The 18,807-nt window shown below is 44.7% G+C and overlaps 1 protein-coding gene across 4 annotated transcripts in view; it reads left to right on the top strand.

The window, feature by feature from the left end:
- Positions 1 to 18,807, top strand: part of SERGEF (secretion regulating guanine nucleotide exchange factor) — a 255,185-nt gene that overhangs the window by 59,246 nt on the left and 177,132 nt on the right. For 2 of the 4 annotated variants that reach the window (XM_018059619.1, XM_018059620.1), the window contains exon 10: positions 2,527 to 2,638. The exons of the other annotated variants lie outside the window; for them this stretch is intronic. In XM_018059619.1, the coding sequence (XP_017915108.1) occupies positions 2,527 to 2,638 (112 nt within the window). The remainder of the gene's footprint in view (positions 1 to 2,526; positions 2,639 to 18,807) is intronic. 4 annotated transcript variants of the gene reach the window in all.

Genomic DNA, 18,807 nt, shown 5'->3' with positions numbered 1-18,807 from the left:
GTAAATTGGATCTGGGAATTCTGTCTGCTGTTGATGTCTAGGTCTGGCTGCTCAGGCAGCTATTTGCCGGAGGCCCAGAGCTGTAAGCTGCTAGGAGTGGGTTCACCTTAGGGAAGACCAGAGCGGTAATAAACTGGGGGATACCCTGGTAGGGGCTTGGCCAGGGAGGTGCACAGACACCTGGGAAGAAAGGAACAGCCTTGGACTGAGCTGATTGCTGACCGGAGTAGCCCGTAGCTGACCTGTTACCTTCTGCTATGTCCAGGGATAAACAGGGAGGAGGGAGCTATCTGGGCTGAGGCCTCAGGTAGGATGTCTGCCCAGGAGGATCCAGAGAGACAACCAAGTGGGAGAGGAAGGCACAGGTAGACACAGCTGGACTCCGGTCTGACTGACCCCTCCCACGAACAAAGGAAAGCAAATAAATCCTGTGTAACTTGGTGGTTATTATGGCCCAGGAAGCATGCTAAATGCTTTACATTTATTCTTTCATTTTTACAATAAACTTGGACATAGATGTTATAATCACTGTAGTAAAAATAAGGAGACTAATGGGTTAGTTGCTGGCCTTGGATCACACAGTAGGTAAACTGTGGGGCTGGGACTTAGACTTGAAGCTCTCATACTCTCTGTAGAGATGAAACAATGTTGCCTGTGTATGCTCACCCGCAGGGAAGTTCTGGGAGTCAGGATCTCTGATTCTTTGAGAGTCCCAATTCTTTTCTTCTGAGCCCTGTCTTATCTCTAGCCTGAGAAAGACTGAGATTTTAGACCAGACAGGCCGTGGTTCAGTGTTCTTACAGTACTGAAGACTGTGTTTCATGTACTTTCAGCTTTGCCTTAGGTACTAGCCCTCTCTAACCACTCTTGGAAAATTCCAGGGTGAGCATAATGGTTGGGATTACCCCCATGCACATATCAGGGTAGGGTGTGGGTGAACTGGTTTGTCTGCTCCCTGCCAGGAGCCTTTTGCTTTCTAAGTTCCCGGTGGGGCTACTCTCTGTTCATCTCCTGTGGAACACTGCTTCCGAACTCCACCCAAAGGGAGAAGCCCACACTTCCCAGTAGGACAGAAGTATCTTTACTCACTTAGTGGGTTCAGTGGGGCTCCCCCAGGATTCTGAAGCAGCTAGAGTAGGGTACCTGTTATGTTAGTAGAACTATCAGGAGACATTCTTGACTGAAGGTCAACAGCCTCTGAGGGTACAAGGTCCAGCTTGGGGTTCAAAAGACCTGGGTCTAGCCATGATTCTTCCCTGAATGGGCAAACTTGGGCAAACCCCTTTCCTCCTGTACCCATCCCCTTTTTTTTGGAGAGTTGTTCAGTCATGTCCAACTCTTTTTGACCCCATAGACTGTTGTCTATCAGGCTCTTCTGTCCATGGAATTCTCTAGGCCAGGATACTGGAGTGAGTAGCTAGCTGATCCCTTCTCCAGGTGATCTTTTGAACCCAGGGATCGAACCCAGGTCTCCCACATTGCAGGTGAATTCTTTACCGTCTGAGCTACCAGGGAAGCCCAAGAGTACTGGGCTATCCTTTCTCCAGCGGATCTTCCTGATCCAGGAATTGAACTAGGGTCTCCTGCATTGCAGGTGGATTCTTTACCAGCTGAGCTACCAGGGAAGCCCCATGATTCTGCCCTGACTGGCTAAATTTGGATAAACCCCATTCCTCCTGTACGCTTAGTTCTCCAATATATAGGTTAGGGTTGTTAGACCAGGTGATTCCTCAAGTTTCTTATACCTCTTAAAGTCCCTTCCACGTCTGATTCTTATTTTAAGGAGATGATCATTACTTAAATTTGTAATGACTCCTGCCTCTAGAGTCCCTAGGTGTCATAGCCAAGGTCACTCAACCCCAAGCTGCTGGCCCAACTTTGGCAGATCTGGAAATGTTGGCTCTGCTTTCTGCCCTTGTTCCTCATGCCCAGGGCCTCCAGTTCCAGTTTAGGTCATTGGGACTTCGATGCTCCCACCTGGCCCTCCCAGGACCTGCAGTTCGGCTCTGACTCCTGTCCCTGTGGCTGTGACCTTATTGCTGGTAACAGCAGACCTGGGTGACTCCAAGTTCCTACATCCCCCTCCTGCCACTCCCGTTGCTGGTTCTGTGTGTGTTATCCCACCTTTGTGCATGTCTCTTGGGTTTATCCCCTTCTTGGCTTTGGGCTGTTGCCCATTCTGTAGGCAACTTGGGGAACATTGGTTGACATCTACCATATGCTTACTTTGGATCACACGGTGGTGGCTGGGGAGGTGGGCACAAAGATAAATACTCTTTGCCATCAAAGAATTTCCAGGTGTATAAATAAATTCCTTACCATGTAGAGTGAAAAGTGCTGTGGGAGACATGTGCAAAAGGGCCAAGGGAGCAGTGAAGATGGAATGATTTACTCTGAAGACAATAACCAAAAAAAAGTGTTTGGACTGGGTTCTTAGAGATGCATAGGAGTTTAGCTAAGGGAGAAGGACATTCCAGGCAGAGGGGACAACATGAACTAAAGCCTTGAATCTGGATCTGCTTTTAGCTCCTGGACGGAAGGTCGAGGAGCGGGATGGCTGCCCCGGCCAGTGGTCCAGCTGAGTTTTATAGTCTGGCTGCCTGTTTCACGTGTTCCATCACTGCCATCCATCCTTCTGGTAGGAATCCTGTCTAAAAGAAAGTAACTCTCATGTGCGTTCTCTCTCTTGATCCCAGTGTGATGCTGTGAAGTAGGCCAGAATAGGAATGTTTATCCTTGTTTTATAAGTGAGGAAACTGAGACCCGGAGAGGCTTGCTGAGACAAAGAGCCTGCTTCCCACTGTTTCTGAGAGCCTGGCTCTGGGCTCCGTCTGCAGCCATGGTCCTGAGTCATGTTCCTGGTTTAAATTCTGCCCACGTCTGGTTGAAGAGCACCAGATCCCAGCCAGGGAGCTCAGTGCACACGTGCACGTGTGCACATATGCAGCCATTGGAGCAAGAAACATGGAAATAAACAAAAGTTGAACCAGGGATTGGGTAATTGTCAAGCCCAAATGTCACCAACCCTCATTTTGCTACAGGACTGAAACTGTTTGTTGGAGAATCAACCTGTGCACAGGGTCTAAGTGAAATCTGTCAGAATGAGTGGGAAAGAAGCTATTTTTAGTTTGCAGAGTCACTCACTCAGCTGTGTTAGCTGAGGTTTGAGCCAGTCCCCTACGCTTTCCACAGTGTTATTTCTGAAGGAGAAATACCACTTGAATGCTGTGTAAAACCCATTAATGAACCTGGAAGTTTCCAGGGCGTCTTTGTCCTGCATCTCCCTCAGAAGGCTGCCTTTCCTGAATGACCTTCCTCCTTTCCTATATTTAATATATTTCTAATTTTAAGTTTGTGTCAAGACTGTGGGACTTTGGTGCCCTAAATAACACAGAAATCTACCACCAGCAATCAGCTGAGTCCGGAGGGCTCTGACAGAATGGAACACAACCTGAAAAAGCATCCCCAAGTAGCTTTCTGGGAAGTAATCCGCAGCATCCTGGCTCTTCTTAAGGGGCGGGAGGTCTCTGAGACCAAGGCGTCTGGCTGCCCAAGCTGTCCGCGTGGAGCGGTTTCAGAGGCCTCCGCAGATGCGGGGGGCAGTGTTCATCCAAACAGGGTTTCGTTGGAGATTAAAAAAGCCAGCACATCTATGCTGTAGCTGCTGACCTAACCGGAGGAGAAAAACACAAAACAAACCTCGAAGCAGGGAACTGGATTTGTTTGTGTGAACACTCAGGAGAGAGAAGGAGTCACCAGTCAGGGCTGACTTTGTTTGAAATTGATGGTCAAGGATCTGATGCAGAAGCGCTTATTTACTGCCCGCTGTTTTTCTTATTTATTTGTATTTATTCACCTCTTCTCACCGAACTATATAAGATCCAGGAGGGCAAGGACCTTATCATCTTGTTCAAAGCCGTGTTCCCAGTGTCTGGCATAGATCCTGGCGCCTCAGAGGTGCTTAGTGGATGTTCACTGATTGAACACATTGAGAAAGAGATGGTTTCCGAGGCTGCGGTCCTCTTCAGCTCCTCTTCAGCTTCTCCCTCTCTGTCTCTGTCGCTACAGTCTGTGCTTCTCAATCCCAGGCCAGTTCCGGAATAAGCACTTCCATGTTCTCAGGCATTTGGACATCAAATGTCCAACAGAGCCAGAAAATGGACAGACCTGTAAAATGCCCGAGCAACCTGGAAGTTTCCTATGAAGTCTGTTGATGGCGAGCCTTATCGTCTTTTAGTGTTTCACAGTTGACCAGTTTATGCCTTCACGCATGTTCAACTTTGGTTTTTCTTCTTTTATCCATTAGATGCTTATGTCTGCCTGTCTGTCTGAGCACTCCATGAGCCGAACGGGGGCAGCAGAGCAGAGTGGGACAGGTCCTGTCTTAGGAGCTTGTGAGCTGGTGGCAGGGCTAGGTAAAAAGTTCATTGCAGGACAAGCAGAATGTGTCAGAGGCGGTGAGAGTCTGACATTGAAACTCTGTTGATCCCATCCCTTCCCCTGCCCTCGGGGACCTTTTTCTTTCTTGCATTTTCAGTCCCTGTGGTTCTTTTGGGTTCTACAGGGTTGGGGTGGGGTGGGGTGGTGGGGGTGGGAGGTGGTGACTGGAAAGGCTTCCTGAATTGGAAGCTTTGACATTAAATTAGTTCTCAAGGGAGTTAATGTGAAGTAACAGGGGAATCTTGGCAGGAACTTGCATTAAGAGGAAAGCAGAGGAAGAGCAGCCAGATAGAGATGATTATTGACAGGAGAGGGAGAAAGCGAGCCAGGAACTGCAGCGTCGCAGAAGCCCGGGGGATTTCAGCAGGAGGTCAGGGAGCTGGGAACCGGAGATGAGACCACTGGCCTTGGCGATGGGGATTGGGGATGATGCATCAGAGACCAGCTCAGGTGGAGGCTAACGCAAGGACGTGGTACAAATGGAAGGCTGAGGAGAAACCCAGCTGCAGGCGTGAACAACAGAATCAGGAGATTCGATGGTCAAAGGAGGTTGAGGACGAGCATAGACACTTGAAAGGAGAGCTTGGTTTGTTAGTTTTATAAGCTCGGGGAACCTGGGGTGGGACAGAAACCTGAACACAAGGATCAGAGAGCAGGGAAGAGAGAAATCTTCTGAGGACAGAGGCAAGGGCGGGGGCTGGGGGATGTGGCTGGAACAGGGCTGCCAATGCAATGAGGCTGAAGAGGGACATCGCTGTGAAGGGCTTAGTTCCAACAGGAAAGAAGGATGCTTTTTCTTTCAGCACAGGCATAAAGAGAAAAGGGGCTGTGGGAAGATGGAAGTTTTAAGGTGGAGAAGAGCAATGCTTTCACTGAAGCGTGTGCACCATTTGTTGTCATGTTTTGTCTTAGTTTCATTTATTTATCCAGTCAGTGTCTACTGCATCCTGCTGTGGGCCAGGCACAGCGCTGTGGGCCAAGTTTTCACAAAGAAAAGGCCAAGTTGCTAACCCGATGCTGTAATACCATATTTATTAGTAATACAGTCCTTACTAATCTGTCCATCTCTAAATCAACCTGGAGCTCTTTGAGGGCCTACACTGTCTTATTTATTTTTATATAATTAGGGCGAGGCTTGGTACAAAGTAAATCATCAGGAGAAGTGTGCTGACACAGTGCAAGAACTCCTGTTGGTGGGCATAAATCTTGCTTAGATCAAAAGACAAATTGTCTGCTGCCATGATGAGGTTGGTGTGAGGAGGCTTCCAGGGAGGGATAGTTCGCTTTACTCTGCAGTGGGTGCATCCTGGTAGCACTCTGCAGACTCCAGACTGGGTCCTTGTCTTATGAGGAAAAGCAGCAAAGAGAGGACCAGCCTCAATGAGGACTGGCACAGAGATGTTAACTCATGACCACGGTCAACCCTACTGCTTTCTGGAGTTGGATCTCTGGTGGACAGAGGCTTGAATATGGAGTGAAACCTGGGTTGGAATTTCTGCTCTGTCACCTATAGTCCATATGTCTCTGGGCCAGTCAAAACCTCTCCCAGCGTCAGTTTTCTCACCTACAAAATGGGAGTAATAATATCTAGTTTACCTTGCCCACAGGATTATTGAAAAATGCAAATAAACTATATAAGGGCTCTTATGAACTGTAAAGTGCTATACAAAAGAGCTACTATTGGGTTCATAACATGCGAGCCACTCTGTACTTCAGATACATGTTTTATTATAAGTTTGAATCAGAGCTGCTCTTCTGTCTTAATCACTTGAGATCTTAGGAGCTACAAAGAACCATCTTAGATCTTGTGGCAAAACTTCTTAGAATCGTGAAAGTGAAAGTTGCTCAGTCGTGTCCAAGTCTTTGGGACCCCCACGGAGACTACACAGTCCATGGAATTCTCCAGGCCAGAATTCTGGAGTGGGTAGCCTTTCCCTTCTCCAGGTGATCTTCCCAACCCAGGGATCGAACCCAGGTCTCCCACATGGCAGGCGGGTTCTTTACCAGCTGAGCTACAAGAGAAGCCCAAGAATACTGGAGTGGGTAGCCTATCCCTTCTCCAGCAGATCTTCCCAACCGAGAATCAAACCGGGGTCACCTGCATTGCAGGTGGATTCTTTACCAACTGAGCTATGAGGGAAGCCCTTAGAATCACAACCAGTGGAAATACTGGAGGCCAGGTACTTGGGAATCCATGGCCAATCTCCATGCAGTTCCTAGGAGCGTGAATTCCTGTCTTTTGAAGTAGCCATCAGCATCCGCAGCAAGGATGTTTCCAGCGCTTCCTCTCAGCAGCAGAGGAAATTCATCAGGGCTGATTTAAAGTCCCAGTGACCTCATGTGTCACCACCACGCTCTGCAGCATTACGACTGCCCCAGGCTGTGCCCAGGGTCATCCTGGAGCTGACCAAGCTCTCTACTGTTGCCTTTGACCTTGAAAACCTGGCTGTCCCAGGGTAAAAGTAAATCATGCTGAGGTTTAGAGTGAAAACAGGAGCCAATGAGGGTTCAAAGAAGGCTGCAGTGGTTTGATGAGAGACGTACAAAGTCTGTGAAGGCTGAGTGAGCTGTCAGTGAATCAGTCGTCCAGGGGACTAAAACTACCTCCGTCTCCACCACTGTCCCTCTAGCTTGGACCCCTACTATCTGTTGATGACAATGACCACCCCTTAGTTGAGAACCCCTTGTTTCTAGCTGGGCTCATTCTGGCTGCCTCCACCCAGCTGCCAAAATAATGAACTAAAATATAAATCTGACCATGTTAGGATCTTATTTTTTAAAAACATTTAAAAAAAATACAGAAAACACCCTTTCCCACAATAAACACTAATTGGAAACCCAACTGGAAAACTTTATATGGAAGAAATTTAGCTGAGCCTTCAGGATATAGTAGAAAATGAGACCCAACCTCTGCCCTCAAGAGGTACAAGAAACACAGAGTCCCTAATCCCCACAGCCAGTGTGCCAAGAATGCGGTTATTAGAGCATGAGTTTCAGAATTGTTGCTGGCCTTGTTCACCACTGTGTCTCCATCACCTTAACTAGTGCCTAGCACACAGTAGGTCATCAGCAAATAATTGTCATGGGGATGAATGTACTTTTTAATGGCTTCCCATACAGGATGAAGTCCAGAATCTCTGACTTGTCCTAAGAGATTGATCCCACCCCTGTCAATATCCAACCTCACCTTCTATCACTTCTCCCTTGCACTTTGCAACTCATCGTGGCCAAACCAGAGAAATCATGTTGTTTGTTACTTCTGGGTCTTTGCATGGATTGGTTCTTCTGCCTTCCTTTGCCCTTAGCTGCTTGGACAACTGCTGCCCGCTCCCCCCACCCCCAGTGAATAACAAGGGTGATGTCTTGTATTCATCTCAGTTTTTCTGCCATCCAGCTTGACAGACTTGTCTTTTCTTTCAAAGTTTTCCTTCATTTGGTGTCATTACCCACCTGCCCTGACTCTGTTGAGCTGCTTTCCACTTTCTCTCCACCTCCCTTGTCCCTGAGACCTCTTGAGATTCCAGCTCTGGAATTTGGTAGGCTGCTGGAGGCCTGGCTTCTTGGCTGTGATGAACTCTGGCCTTCCTTTTGCCTTTCTTAAATGCCTTCTCCCTCCCACACTCATCCAGTCCAGACAGCTGGATCTCTCTGCCAGTTCTAGCAGAGAACTGGGACAGGAACCTTACCCTGGATTTTGCTGGTCTCATTGCCCGGGGAATAGATTCTGTGTCCTGGACCCCTGGTCACTGTTTGGGACCTTGTTTGGAATGGCTGGTTCCCCAGTAGAGTGTCAAGTGTTTAATTCCAAGGGTTATCACTGCTTGGAGCTTCCTGCTGGAGGCCTTCTTTGGTATTGGCAATGGCCTGAATCAAGCCTCTCTTTGCCAGTTCCTTTGGATATATTATACTGAATGGTTGCCTTAGGAACCAACCCTGTAGTTACCCCTCTTCCCCAAGGTTAATCCCATTCAGTTCCAGACTCTTCTTTGCCTCCAGTGTCCTGAGGTGCTGAGGCCTTGGCTGGTAGGCTCCCCATGAGGTAGGTAAAGAGAAAACATTCTCATCACTTCCAAGGAAGCAAAACCAGGCCTTTCTTTTGGCATGTAGCCTTAAGAACCTCAAGACGCCAGGTCATTTGATAGTGGGACCACCCAATTATGACTAGAAGGAAGAAGTTAGTCTTTGTGTGATTCTGTAATTCCCTTCTGTGATGCAGTGGTTCTGTCTGTGGGAGCTCTGCAGGTGGTGGCCACCACCTCCTGCATCTGCAGCTTGCTATTTGTATGGGAGCTTTTTTTACTGGATGCCTGGTATCATCCAAGATGGGGGAGACTGACTGTGGTAGCAGAAATGGAAGCAGTCAGAGATGTCTTTGTGAAAAGAGCAGCTGCTGTGACAATCAGCCGTGAATCTTCTGGCTTTTCAGAGGGGCCAAAAGTGCAAGGAGAAAGGAGAGCAGGAGGCAGAGTCGAAGCCACTCGTAGGTGCTGGGGACTGCTTGTTGCTGCCTTTAGGACCTTCCAGGTGCCACTTCAGGAGATCCAGCTTGCTGGGGACAGTTGTTCATGGCTTCTGATCAAAATATATATGTCGCTGTAGCCAGCACTGCCGGGATTGCTTGAGGAAAGTTCCTCATCTAGAAAGATAATTTAGTCATTGTTGAGTATCTTCTCTGGTTTTATTTCCATGGGAGCCCTTTTGGGTAAGATTTTTTTTATATCATTACTAACCTAGAGCATGCACATCATTTGAGGATAAGAGTCTGTGTGAAGGAGCAACCAGTAGGAGAGGGAATTGGGAGAATTGAGTGACTTTACATTGTCATTTGATTTTTGGACCAACTGCTCTGAGCCTCTGGTTTTGCATCTGTCAGGTATAATCCTGCTTATTAGGCCTGCTTCTCCGAGTGGTTGTCAAAATGATGTTATGAATGTGAAAGTATTTTATAACCATGAAGCAACAAACAAATGTTAGTTAAGCTGGTTGATTTCTTTGTCATATCCAGTCTTCTGTGGGTTTTCAGGCAACTTCCATTTCTTACAGCTCTTTGGAAATTGTTGTCAGTTGTCATAGAGCTGGAGTTTGATATGAATCATTTCCGTGATTCTTGGGTTCCTCTTTATCCATTATTACCTGTCAGTGCATTTGAGCTGTGGACTTAGAATGTGACAACAGGGAGGACACAGAGTTCTACAGCTTTCGAAATGGGATGTGACTGACGGCATGAATCTCCTACAGGTAAGAACTGAGACGGTGAGAGCAGAAAGATCTAGGGGCAGTGTCATAGAATAGTTGTTGGCCAGGCATCTTGAATCTTTGGGAGAGCTTCTCATAGGAGTTGAAATTTGCAGTCTTGGGGAGACTGAATTTGGTAGGTGAGAAGAAGATCAAGCCTTTTAGGCTCCTGAAAGATCTATGGGAAGCGGCTGGTTGCTTCTGAGATGATAAACATGGGGATGGTGTTGGCAGGCTTGGGTCTGAGCACAGAGATTGGCAATTAAGAAAGACATGATGGGGAACCCTAGGATTTTTTTTTTTTTTTAGGATTTTTAAGAAATAATAAAGGCTCCTTTTTATTGAACATTGACTATGTGCCATCCATCATACGCTGTATAAACATCCCTTTCAATTCTTACCGCATTCCCATGAAGCAGTATACTACGTTATTCCCATTCGTAGATGGGGAAATCAAAGCTTGGGGAAGTAACTTATCTGGGGACATAGCTGGGAAGTGGCAGAGCTACACAGTGGCTCTGTGGCAGTATCATGGAAGAATGGACATCCAGGTGACTGGATAGTGGTTGAGCAGGCTACAGGGCAGAGGTGATTGAGAATGGTGCTCACCAACCACCACCTCCTAAACGGCCAGATGGTGCCAGAGGAGACAGAAGCTGTGACATTCATTCTCCCCTCTTTGGTATCTGGGCACAGACTAGGCCAGTGGTGCCCTTCCTTCCCCCAAAACTGCCACTTTGAAGCTGGGACAGTGAAATGTACCCTTGAAGAATTAGGAGGAGTTATTTTAATTGCTCAGGGTCCTTTCTTGAGCTTTTATATTTGCATTCATAGTGGCAATGAGCCATGCTGTGTAGGGTCACCTAAGACGGATGGGTCATGGTGGAGAGCTCTGACAAAACGTGATCCACTGGAGAAGGGAATGGCAAACCACTTTGGTAATCTTGCCTTGAGAACCCCATCAACAGTATGAAAAAGCAAAAAGATGTAACATGGATGAGTTTTGGCATATTTCAACCCCAGCCCCCTTACCTGCAAATCCAAGTTGTATGACTTTACAAGATTCAGATTAGAGCTTACCCAGCTGATTACCTTAGACAGTTACCATTTCAAATGTAAGCTACCTGAGGACAAATACCATGTCTTGGTTGTGGCTGTATCTTTCGTGCATGACACAGTGCCTAGAAGGCAGTAGTTGCTTCAATTCCAGTTATGGAATTGAATGGAAACCTCTCCTCAGAAGTCTGAGTCACTTGTTACTATTTAGTTTTACTCTAGCATCTAATCACCCCATGTGTGGTGGTCTTCCAGAGGAAAGCATATGGTACTGCAGAGTAGACACGGTATTTTAGGATTTGGGGGCAATCTCATACCCTGATGGGCAGGGGGCAAGAGGCTAGGTCACACAGCAGGTGCTTGGAGAATCCTTAGGGATTTGAGCTCCACCTACTCAGAAGCAGGCTTGGACAGGTCTGCAGGTGGGTAGCTGCTGATTGCTAACAGAGTTGTGATGTATTCATTCTGGAGGAAGAGGAATGGAAACAGAACACTGACTCCTCTGGTTGTCTCAGCTTGAGGGTCATTGAAACAGAAGGAGCTTTCTTAGTCTGCAGCGTTCCATTCCTCAGATGCTGATGTAAAGGCAAGAGCACAGAGGCAAGAAAATGGTGCATTTCCCTTGGCGCCCCTCAAGGTGAAATTCCGCTACTGCATGGCGACCTGTGGGAGCAGTTCCATAGTTACTACTATACAGGCATTTCTCATTCTGCTCCCCGGGCACGTTTTGCCAAGCTGCATTAATTTCCCCACTTTTTCCGACACTCACCAGCTCTGTGGTGATGATGCATGTGGGGGCCGAAGCCTTCCCCATCAGAGTTTGCAGGGTAGTGGAAAGAGCAGTGTCTTAGCTATAATGCCAGCAGGTAGCATCCTCTAAGTCTCGGTGGGGTGCCAGGTTCTTTGCTAAGCCCTTTAATCCTCGTGACAACCCAGAATCATTGCGGTTATTGTTCCTCAGTTTTTAGATAAGGAGAGTGAGGCTTGGGGGTGGTCACTTGTCCAAGGCCACATAGTTAGTAAGTGACAGAGTTGTGATTAAAATCCAGATGCTACTGCAAAGCCTAGGCTGTGAAATAACCAGGATTGCATTTCAAACTTGAATGTTAATTTTCTGTGGGGCTTGGAGTAAGAGAATCTGCTTCCTGGGCTTCAGCTTTTAGATCTGTGTAATGACAAGCAATTCCAAGGTTTTTTTCCCAAGCTCTAAGGCCACTACCAGAGAAGGAAGTGGCAACCCACTCCAATATTCTTGCCTGGAGAACTCCATGGACAGGAGCCTGGCAAGGTACAGTCTATGCGGTGGCAGAGTCAGACACGACTGAGTGCCTAACACACACACAAGGCCACTACCATTCTGGTTTGGTTAGAACTCTTCCCTATCTGGATTTCTTTTTAGCTTTAAAACTTTTTTTGTTGTTGTTTCATAGGCTAGTTGCTATGTATTAATTCCACAGAAACAACATTAACAACATTAATATCAATAATTAACAACATTAATATCAGGCAGTTAAGAATATATATTATATAAAATAATATAGATCAGTACTCTCCTTTAGAACTTTATATGGTAATGGAAATGGTCTGCATTGGTTCAGTGCAGTAGTTGATAGTATAATAATATAAAACCAAGCAGAATATGGATTCTTCCATTCACATCTCATCTTTAATTTGTCTCCCATGTTCCAGCTAAGTCTTCTGATTTCCATGTTGATTTTTCCAGAGGTCTAATACTTGATATATTATTATATTTGTGTTATGCTTTTAACTTGCAGCACACCCAAACGCACAATATTGCATCATTATTTTCCTGCCTGTGAGGCATATGGAAAAGATGGATACTGTTATGTGCATTTCACAAATAAGGAAACAGATGCAGAGAGTTATATATGCTACCAAGAGCTAAGTAAATACTTTTTGCATGAATCAGTGACTTACCTAAAGCCATTTTTGGAGCAGTAGCACCAGGATTGGAAACTCAGATCTTCTGATTCTCAGCTAGAGTTTCTTTATCACTGGTGTGTCAAGCATAGAGAGACTCTGCTCATGAAGGAGAATTCTTTTAATGTTAGATATGGGAGTTTTTCTTTTCACTTGATATTTTTCTGTATTATTTGATCTTTAACTCCAAATAGGTGTCATCTTAATTATAATAATAAAATAGATGTTTGGAAAAACTATAAGAAAAAGTGAAAGTCACTAAGTCGTGTCTGACTCTGTGACCCCATGGACTATACAGTCCGTGGAATTCTCTAGGCCAGAATACTGGAGTGGGTAGCCTTTCCCTTCTTCAGGGGGGTCTTCCCACCCCAGGGATCAAACCCAGGTCTCCCGCATTGCAGGCAGATTCTTTACCAACTGAGCTATCAGGGAAGCCCGAGGCTGCTTATCAGAGCTTTTCCTCTTTTGTAGATGTGAGAACACTCATGCTAGTCGGATAGACAGGTTTTCCATGTGGTATCTGCTGTGAGAAGAGGTTTGAACCCCCGTCTTGATTCCATTTCTGGTAATGGTGAAGTAGTTCTTTTGGAGCAGGTCCCACAGAAAGCAACTGTAAACTCAGATAAAATGTAAAAATATAACCCCATGAAGGAAGTGGAGAGTGACCAAAAACAGGCCTATTTTTCACAAGGTCCTGAAAGTCAAGGACAGACTGCGAAACTGTTCCAAACTGAAGGATTCTAAAGGGGTGTGGCTTCTAAATGAAATATACCATTGTGAATTGGAGCCTTTGTTGTATAGGTCTTTAGTGGAATGATGGGAGAAATCTAAATGGAGTCTGTAGTTGTGTGGGTACTCACATACCAGTGTTACTTTTTTAGTTTTGATAGTTGAATTCTTGTTATGTAGAGAGTATTGATGGTTTTGGTGATAAATACACTCACATATTTTAGATTGATAAGGCATCAGATTGGTAACTGGCTCAGAGATAGTTCAGGAAAAAAAAAATGGAGAAAGAGAGGAAAGGGAGCAAAGATAGTAAAATGTTAATATTTGGAGTATAGGAGTGTTCTTTATATAGTACTGCAACTTTGCTAGAATTTATTTCAAAATATATAGTATTGCAACTTTGCTAGAATTTATTTCAAAAAAAGGTTTAAAAACTTCATGCTGATTTCCTTAAAAATTTTTTCTGCACCTATTGAGAGATGATCATATGATTGTTATTCTTCAACTTGTTAATATGATCTATCACAATGATTTGCAGAAATTGAACCATACTTGCGACTCTGGGATAAACCCCATTTGATCATGATGTATGATTCTTTTAATGTCTTGTTGAATTTAGGTTGTTAATATTTTTGCTGAGGACTTTGCATCTATGTTCATCAGTGATGTATGTGTGTTAGTTGTTTAGTCATATCTGACTCTTTGCAGCCTCATGGACTGTAGCCTGCCAGGTCTCCTCTCTCCGTGGAATTCTCCAGGCAAGAATACTGGAGTGGGTTGCCATTCCCTTTTCCAGAGGGTCTTCCCAACCCAGGGATTGAACATTGGTCTCCTGCATTACAGGCAGATTGTTTACCATCTGAGCCACCAGGCAAGCCCTGGCCTGTAAATTTTTGTGTATGTATGTGGTAGCTTTGTCTGATTTTGGTATTAGGGTGGTGCTGGCCTTACAGAATGAGTCGAGAAATGTTCCTTCTGTGATTCTGGGGACTAGTTTAAGAATATAGGTGTTGACTCTTCTTTAAGTGTTTGGTAATGTTTAAATTCACCTGTGAAGCTGTCTGGTCCTGGACTTTTTGTTGTTGGTAAGTTGTTTATTTATTTTTCTAATTTGATTTTATACTGGTAATTGGCCTGCTCATATTTCTATTCCTTCCTGATTCAGTCTTGGGAGATTGTCTATTTCTAAGAATTTGTCCACTTCTTCTAGGTTGTCCATCTTATTGGCCGAATAATAATGAGAATTTGTAGAATGCAGCCAAAGCAATGCTTTTGGGGAAATTGATAATTTTAAGTGCACATATTAGAAAGTGTTCAATTCAGTGACTTAAGGTTTTGCCTTTAGAAGCTGAAAAAAGAAAAGTAAGCCCCAAGTAAGTAGAAAGAAGGAAACAATAAAGATAAGAGTAGGAATTAATGAAATAGGAAACTGACAAAGATAGAGAAAAATAACAAAGCCAAAATAATTCTTTGAAAATATCAACAAACAACTAGCTGGACTGATTAAGAAAAAAGAGAAATATATGTTTCAAAAAAAATCAAACTCATAGAAGGAGAGTAGAATGGTAATTGCCAGGTGGAGGAAATACGGGGTTGTTGGTCAAAGGATTCAGTTATGTGGGATGAATAAATTCTAGAGATTAATGTGTAGTATGGTGTGTGTATGTGCTAAGTCACTTTCAGTCATGTCCAACTCTTTGTGGCCCTGTGAATTGTAGCCCACCAGCCTCCTCTGTCCATGGGATTCTCCAGGCAAGCATAGTGGAGTGGGTTGCCACAACCTCCTCCAGGGGATCCTCCCAACCCAGGGACTGAACCCATGTCTCTTATGTCTCCTGCATTGGCAGGTAGGTTCTTGCCACTAGCACCACATGGGAAGCCCATGTAGTATGGTAGCTATAGATAATAATACTGTATTATATACTTGCGATTTGCTAAGTGAGTTGTAGATCTTAAGTGTTAACACACACACAGTAACTATGTGAAGTGATAGGTGTGCTAATTAGCTTGATTGTAGTAATCATTTTACAGTGTATATATATATCAAATTCCATTGCACATCTTAGATACATACAATTTTTATTTGTCGATTATACCTCAATAAAGTTGGAAAAAATTTTAACATCCATTTGTGATAATAACTCTAATTTTGGCAAATTAGAAATAGAAGGGAACTTCTACAGTCTAATAAAGGGCATTTATAAAAAGCAAATGTCATAATTAATGGTAAAAAATTGGAAGTGTTCCTTTTAAGATTAAACTAAGGCAAGTGTGCCCTCTCTCAGCATTTTTATTAAACCTCATACTGGAAGGAGATTCTAGTGAGTTCCATAAGGTAAGAAAACACAAAATTAGGCTTAAAAATGAGAAAGGAATAAATCTGTTTTTATTTGCAGATGAGATGATTGCTGACACAGGAAGTCTTAAGGAATCTAGAAGATAACTTTAGATAGAAGCAAGAAGTGAATTTAACAGAGTAAAGGCTCAACATTCAGAAATTGATTTTTTTTATACAGCAGCAACAAAAAATTGAAAGATCTTAAAAGTATTCTTTTATGATTATATTGCAAAGCATAATAAAATATTCAGGTATAAACTTAACAACAACAAAAATATCTGAAAGACCTGTATATAAGAACTGTGAAACAGTGCTGTGAGAAGTTAAAGACCTAAATAAATGGAAAGATAAATAACATTTATGGATTGAAAGACTCAGTATTGTCAGTCCTCCCCAAGTTGATATATAGATTTAAAGCAGCCCCAGTCAAAGAGGCTTTTCTTGGGGTAGAAATTGACAAACCGATTCCAACATTTATATGGCAACATAAAGAACCTTGATTATCCAAAGCAGTCTTGAAAAACAAGAAAAGTTAAAGGATTCACATTACCTAACTTGAAGGTTTGCTGTAAAAGTACAGTATGTTAACAATAAAAATGAAAATAATTTGATTTACAGATATACAATGGAATATTACACAGCCATAAAAAGGAATGGATTCAAGTCAGTTCTGATGAGGTTGATGAACCTAGAGCCTGTTATACAGAGTGAAGTAAATCAGAAAGGGAAAAATGATTATTGTATATTATCACATATATGGAATCTAGGAAAATGGTGCTGATGAACCTATTTGCAGGGCAGGAATAGAGACACAGACATAGAGAATGGACTTGCGGACACAGTTGGGGATGAAGAATGGGATGAGTTGAGAGAGTTGCATTGAAACATATACACTACCATGTGTAAAACAGAGAGCTAGTGGGAAGTTGCTGTGTAACACAGGGAGCTCCACCTGGGGCTCTGTGACAACCTAGAAGGGTGGGATGAGGTGAGAGGTGGGAGGGAGGCTCAAGAGGGAGGGGACATACATACATATGGCTGATTCATGTTGATGTATGGCAGAAACCAGCACAATATTGTAAAGCAATTATCCTCCAATTAAAACTAAATTTAAATTTTAAAAATTAATTCATTAAAAAAAAAGAATCTGCCTGCCAATGCAGGAGATGCAAGAGACACAGACTTGATCCCTGGGTCAGGAAGATGCCCTGGATTAGGACATGGCAACCCTCTCCAGTATTCTTGCCTGGAAAATTCCATGGACAGAGTCTGGTGGAGAGTCCATGGGGTTGCAGAGAGTCGGGCATGACTGAGCACGCATGCATGCACACTCGAACTCAGGGAAGACAAGCGCCTGGTCCACGGCTGCACCGCAGGCCAGTGCTCAAAGTCAGGGAAGATGAGCGCCTGGCCCACGGCTGCGCCGCAGGCCAGTGGCAGTGCTGGGCCTGCGCCCAGCCTCCTAGAGCACTGTCTTCCGTGCTCTCCCAGGTAGCCTTGTCAGCATTCTCAGACTACATTAGTACCTTGAGAGGAGTACTGAGGTTTCAGGGTGGCTCAGGTTTCCTCTGACTCCTCTTTTTGGTCTGAAAAGTGGTTTTCCAGCTTCCCTGTGATGCCTGTGAGAGTGAATTCAGTTGATTCACTAGACCCTGTTCAGCTTTCCTTTTCTGTGCTAGGATGGAATAGGGAAGGAGCAGCCCGCTGGAGGGTGTACTGCCTATGTTACTACAACGGTTTTTTTGGGTCTCTTTCCTCTGCAGTTAGCACCTTTAATTAAAAACAAAATAAACAAATAACGGTGTTCCTTCTCCTTTCCAAATATTGCTGAGAATCTTTGTGTTGTTGCTCTTGGTTGCGTGTTCTGATGATGTCTGAGCACTAAGAGCAAATTGAGAAAGGGACTGAGAACACCATTATGGAAGAGGTTTTCTCAAGGGGAATGGCCAAGTCTAGAATAGAACAGCCATCTGCTGCCAGATGGACAGGGTGCCCCTGAGCTACGAATCTGACCCAGGAGCTGGCCTTGCAGTGTGTTTGCTCTTTGGGGATACCCCTTGTGTCTTTGTTCCCTGCTGGCTCGTGGATTCCCCCTCCCTCACCCAGGCTGCTCTGGCCCCCAGGATCCTGCTGCCTGTGATGTCTGGGCACACACAGATGATCCAGCAGAAGCCAGCAGCACACTGTATTCATGCAGCGAGGTGGCACCTCTGCTCCTCTGCAGTGAAACGCCCAAATTAATTCACCGTTGTTAGCAGTCCTTCCAGCCGAGGAGACTCATGGCAGTTCAGAGTATTCTGGTGAAAGAGGTGGGGTTGAGGTGGATTTTTCTGTCCACACTCAAAATGCTCTTGCCAGATATACCCTGATACTTCATTATCCTGGAAGCTGACAGGCTAGGGGAGGGAGGCAGAGACAGGTCTGCGGGTGGATAAAATTCAGAGTAATGAAGTCCACCGTCCTTTTTTTATGTTAGAAGAAACTCTTATGTTTCCTGCATTGTCATCCAACTTGTTTACTATGAATATGCTTTTCTGCTCTCACTTCTTTCCTCTACCCTAATCTTCCTTTCTCTTTTTCCTTGTCCTGCCACTCTTCTTCCTCCCAGCCCTGCCCCACCTTCTACTTCTGTATCATTTGTTCTTCTGAGAATATGAAAATATGGAATGGTAGGGAAAATACCACCGCCAAACTCCTACCCCTTCCCCAGGTATTAGAGTCATCATTTAAAGAGGGAGTCAAGAATGTGACTTTCCTGCATTCAAGGTTTATTACGTTTGTTATACGCTGTCCCACACAGGGAACTGTCTGATGAGAGCGAAGCTGCAGCCAAGCTAAGGAGGAACAAGAAACCAAGGTGAAAATGGATCATCTTTCCCTCACCATCATCTGTTTCATCAATTCAGTCTTCTCTGAGAGCCACAAGTATTCCTGCCTGTCTGCTCTGGGGAGCTGTATGAATATGTAGCTTTGTTTATGCATCTCTTTAGCATTAAGATGCTGTTTGTTCACTTGCTTTAACTTGGTTCTATATCAGCCACCCTGGGGAAGCAGGGCTTCTCTCATTT

This window comes from Capra hircus, chromosome 15, assembly GCF_001704415.2.
Source record: "Capra hircus breed San Clemente chromosome 15, ASM170441v1, whole genome shotgun sequence".
Taxonomy (NCBI): domain Eukaryota; kingdom Metazoa; phylum Chordata; class Mammalia; order Artiodactyla; family Bovidae; genus Capra; species Capra hircus.
The sequence above is the reverse complement of the archived record's forward strand: the minus strand, read 5'-3'. Positions and strand labels throughout refer to the sequence as shown.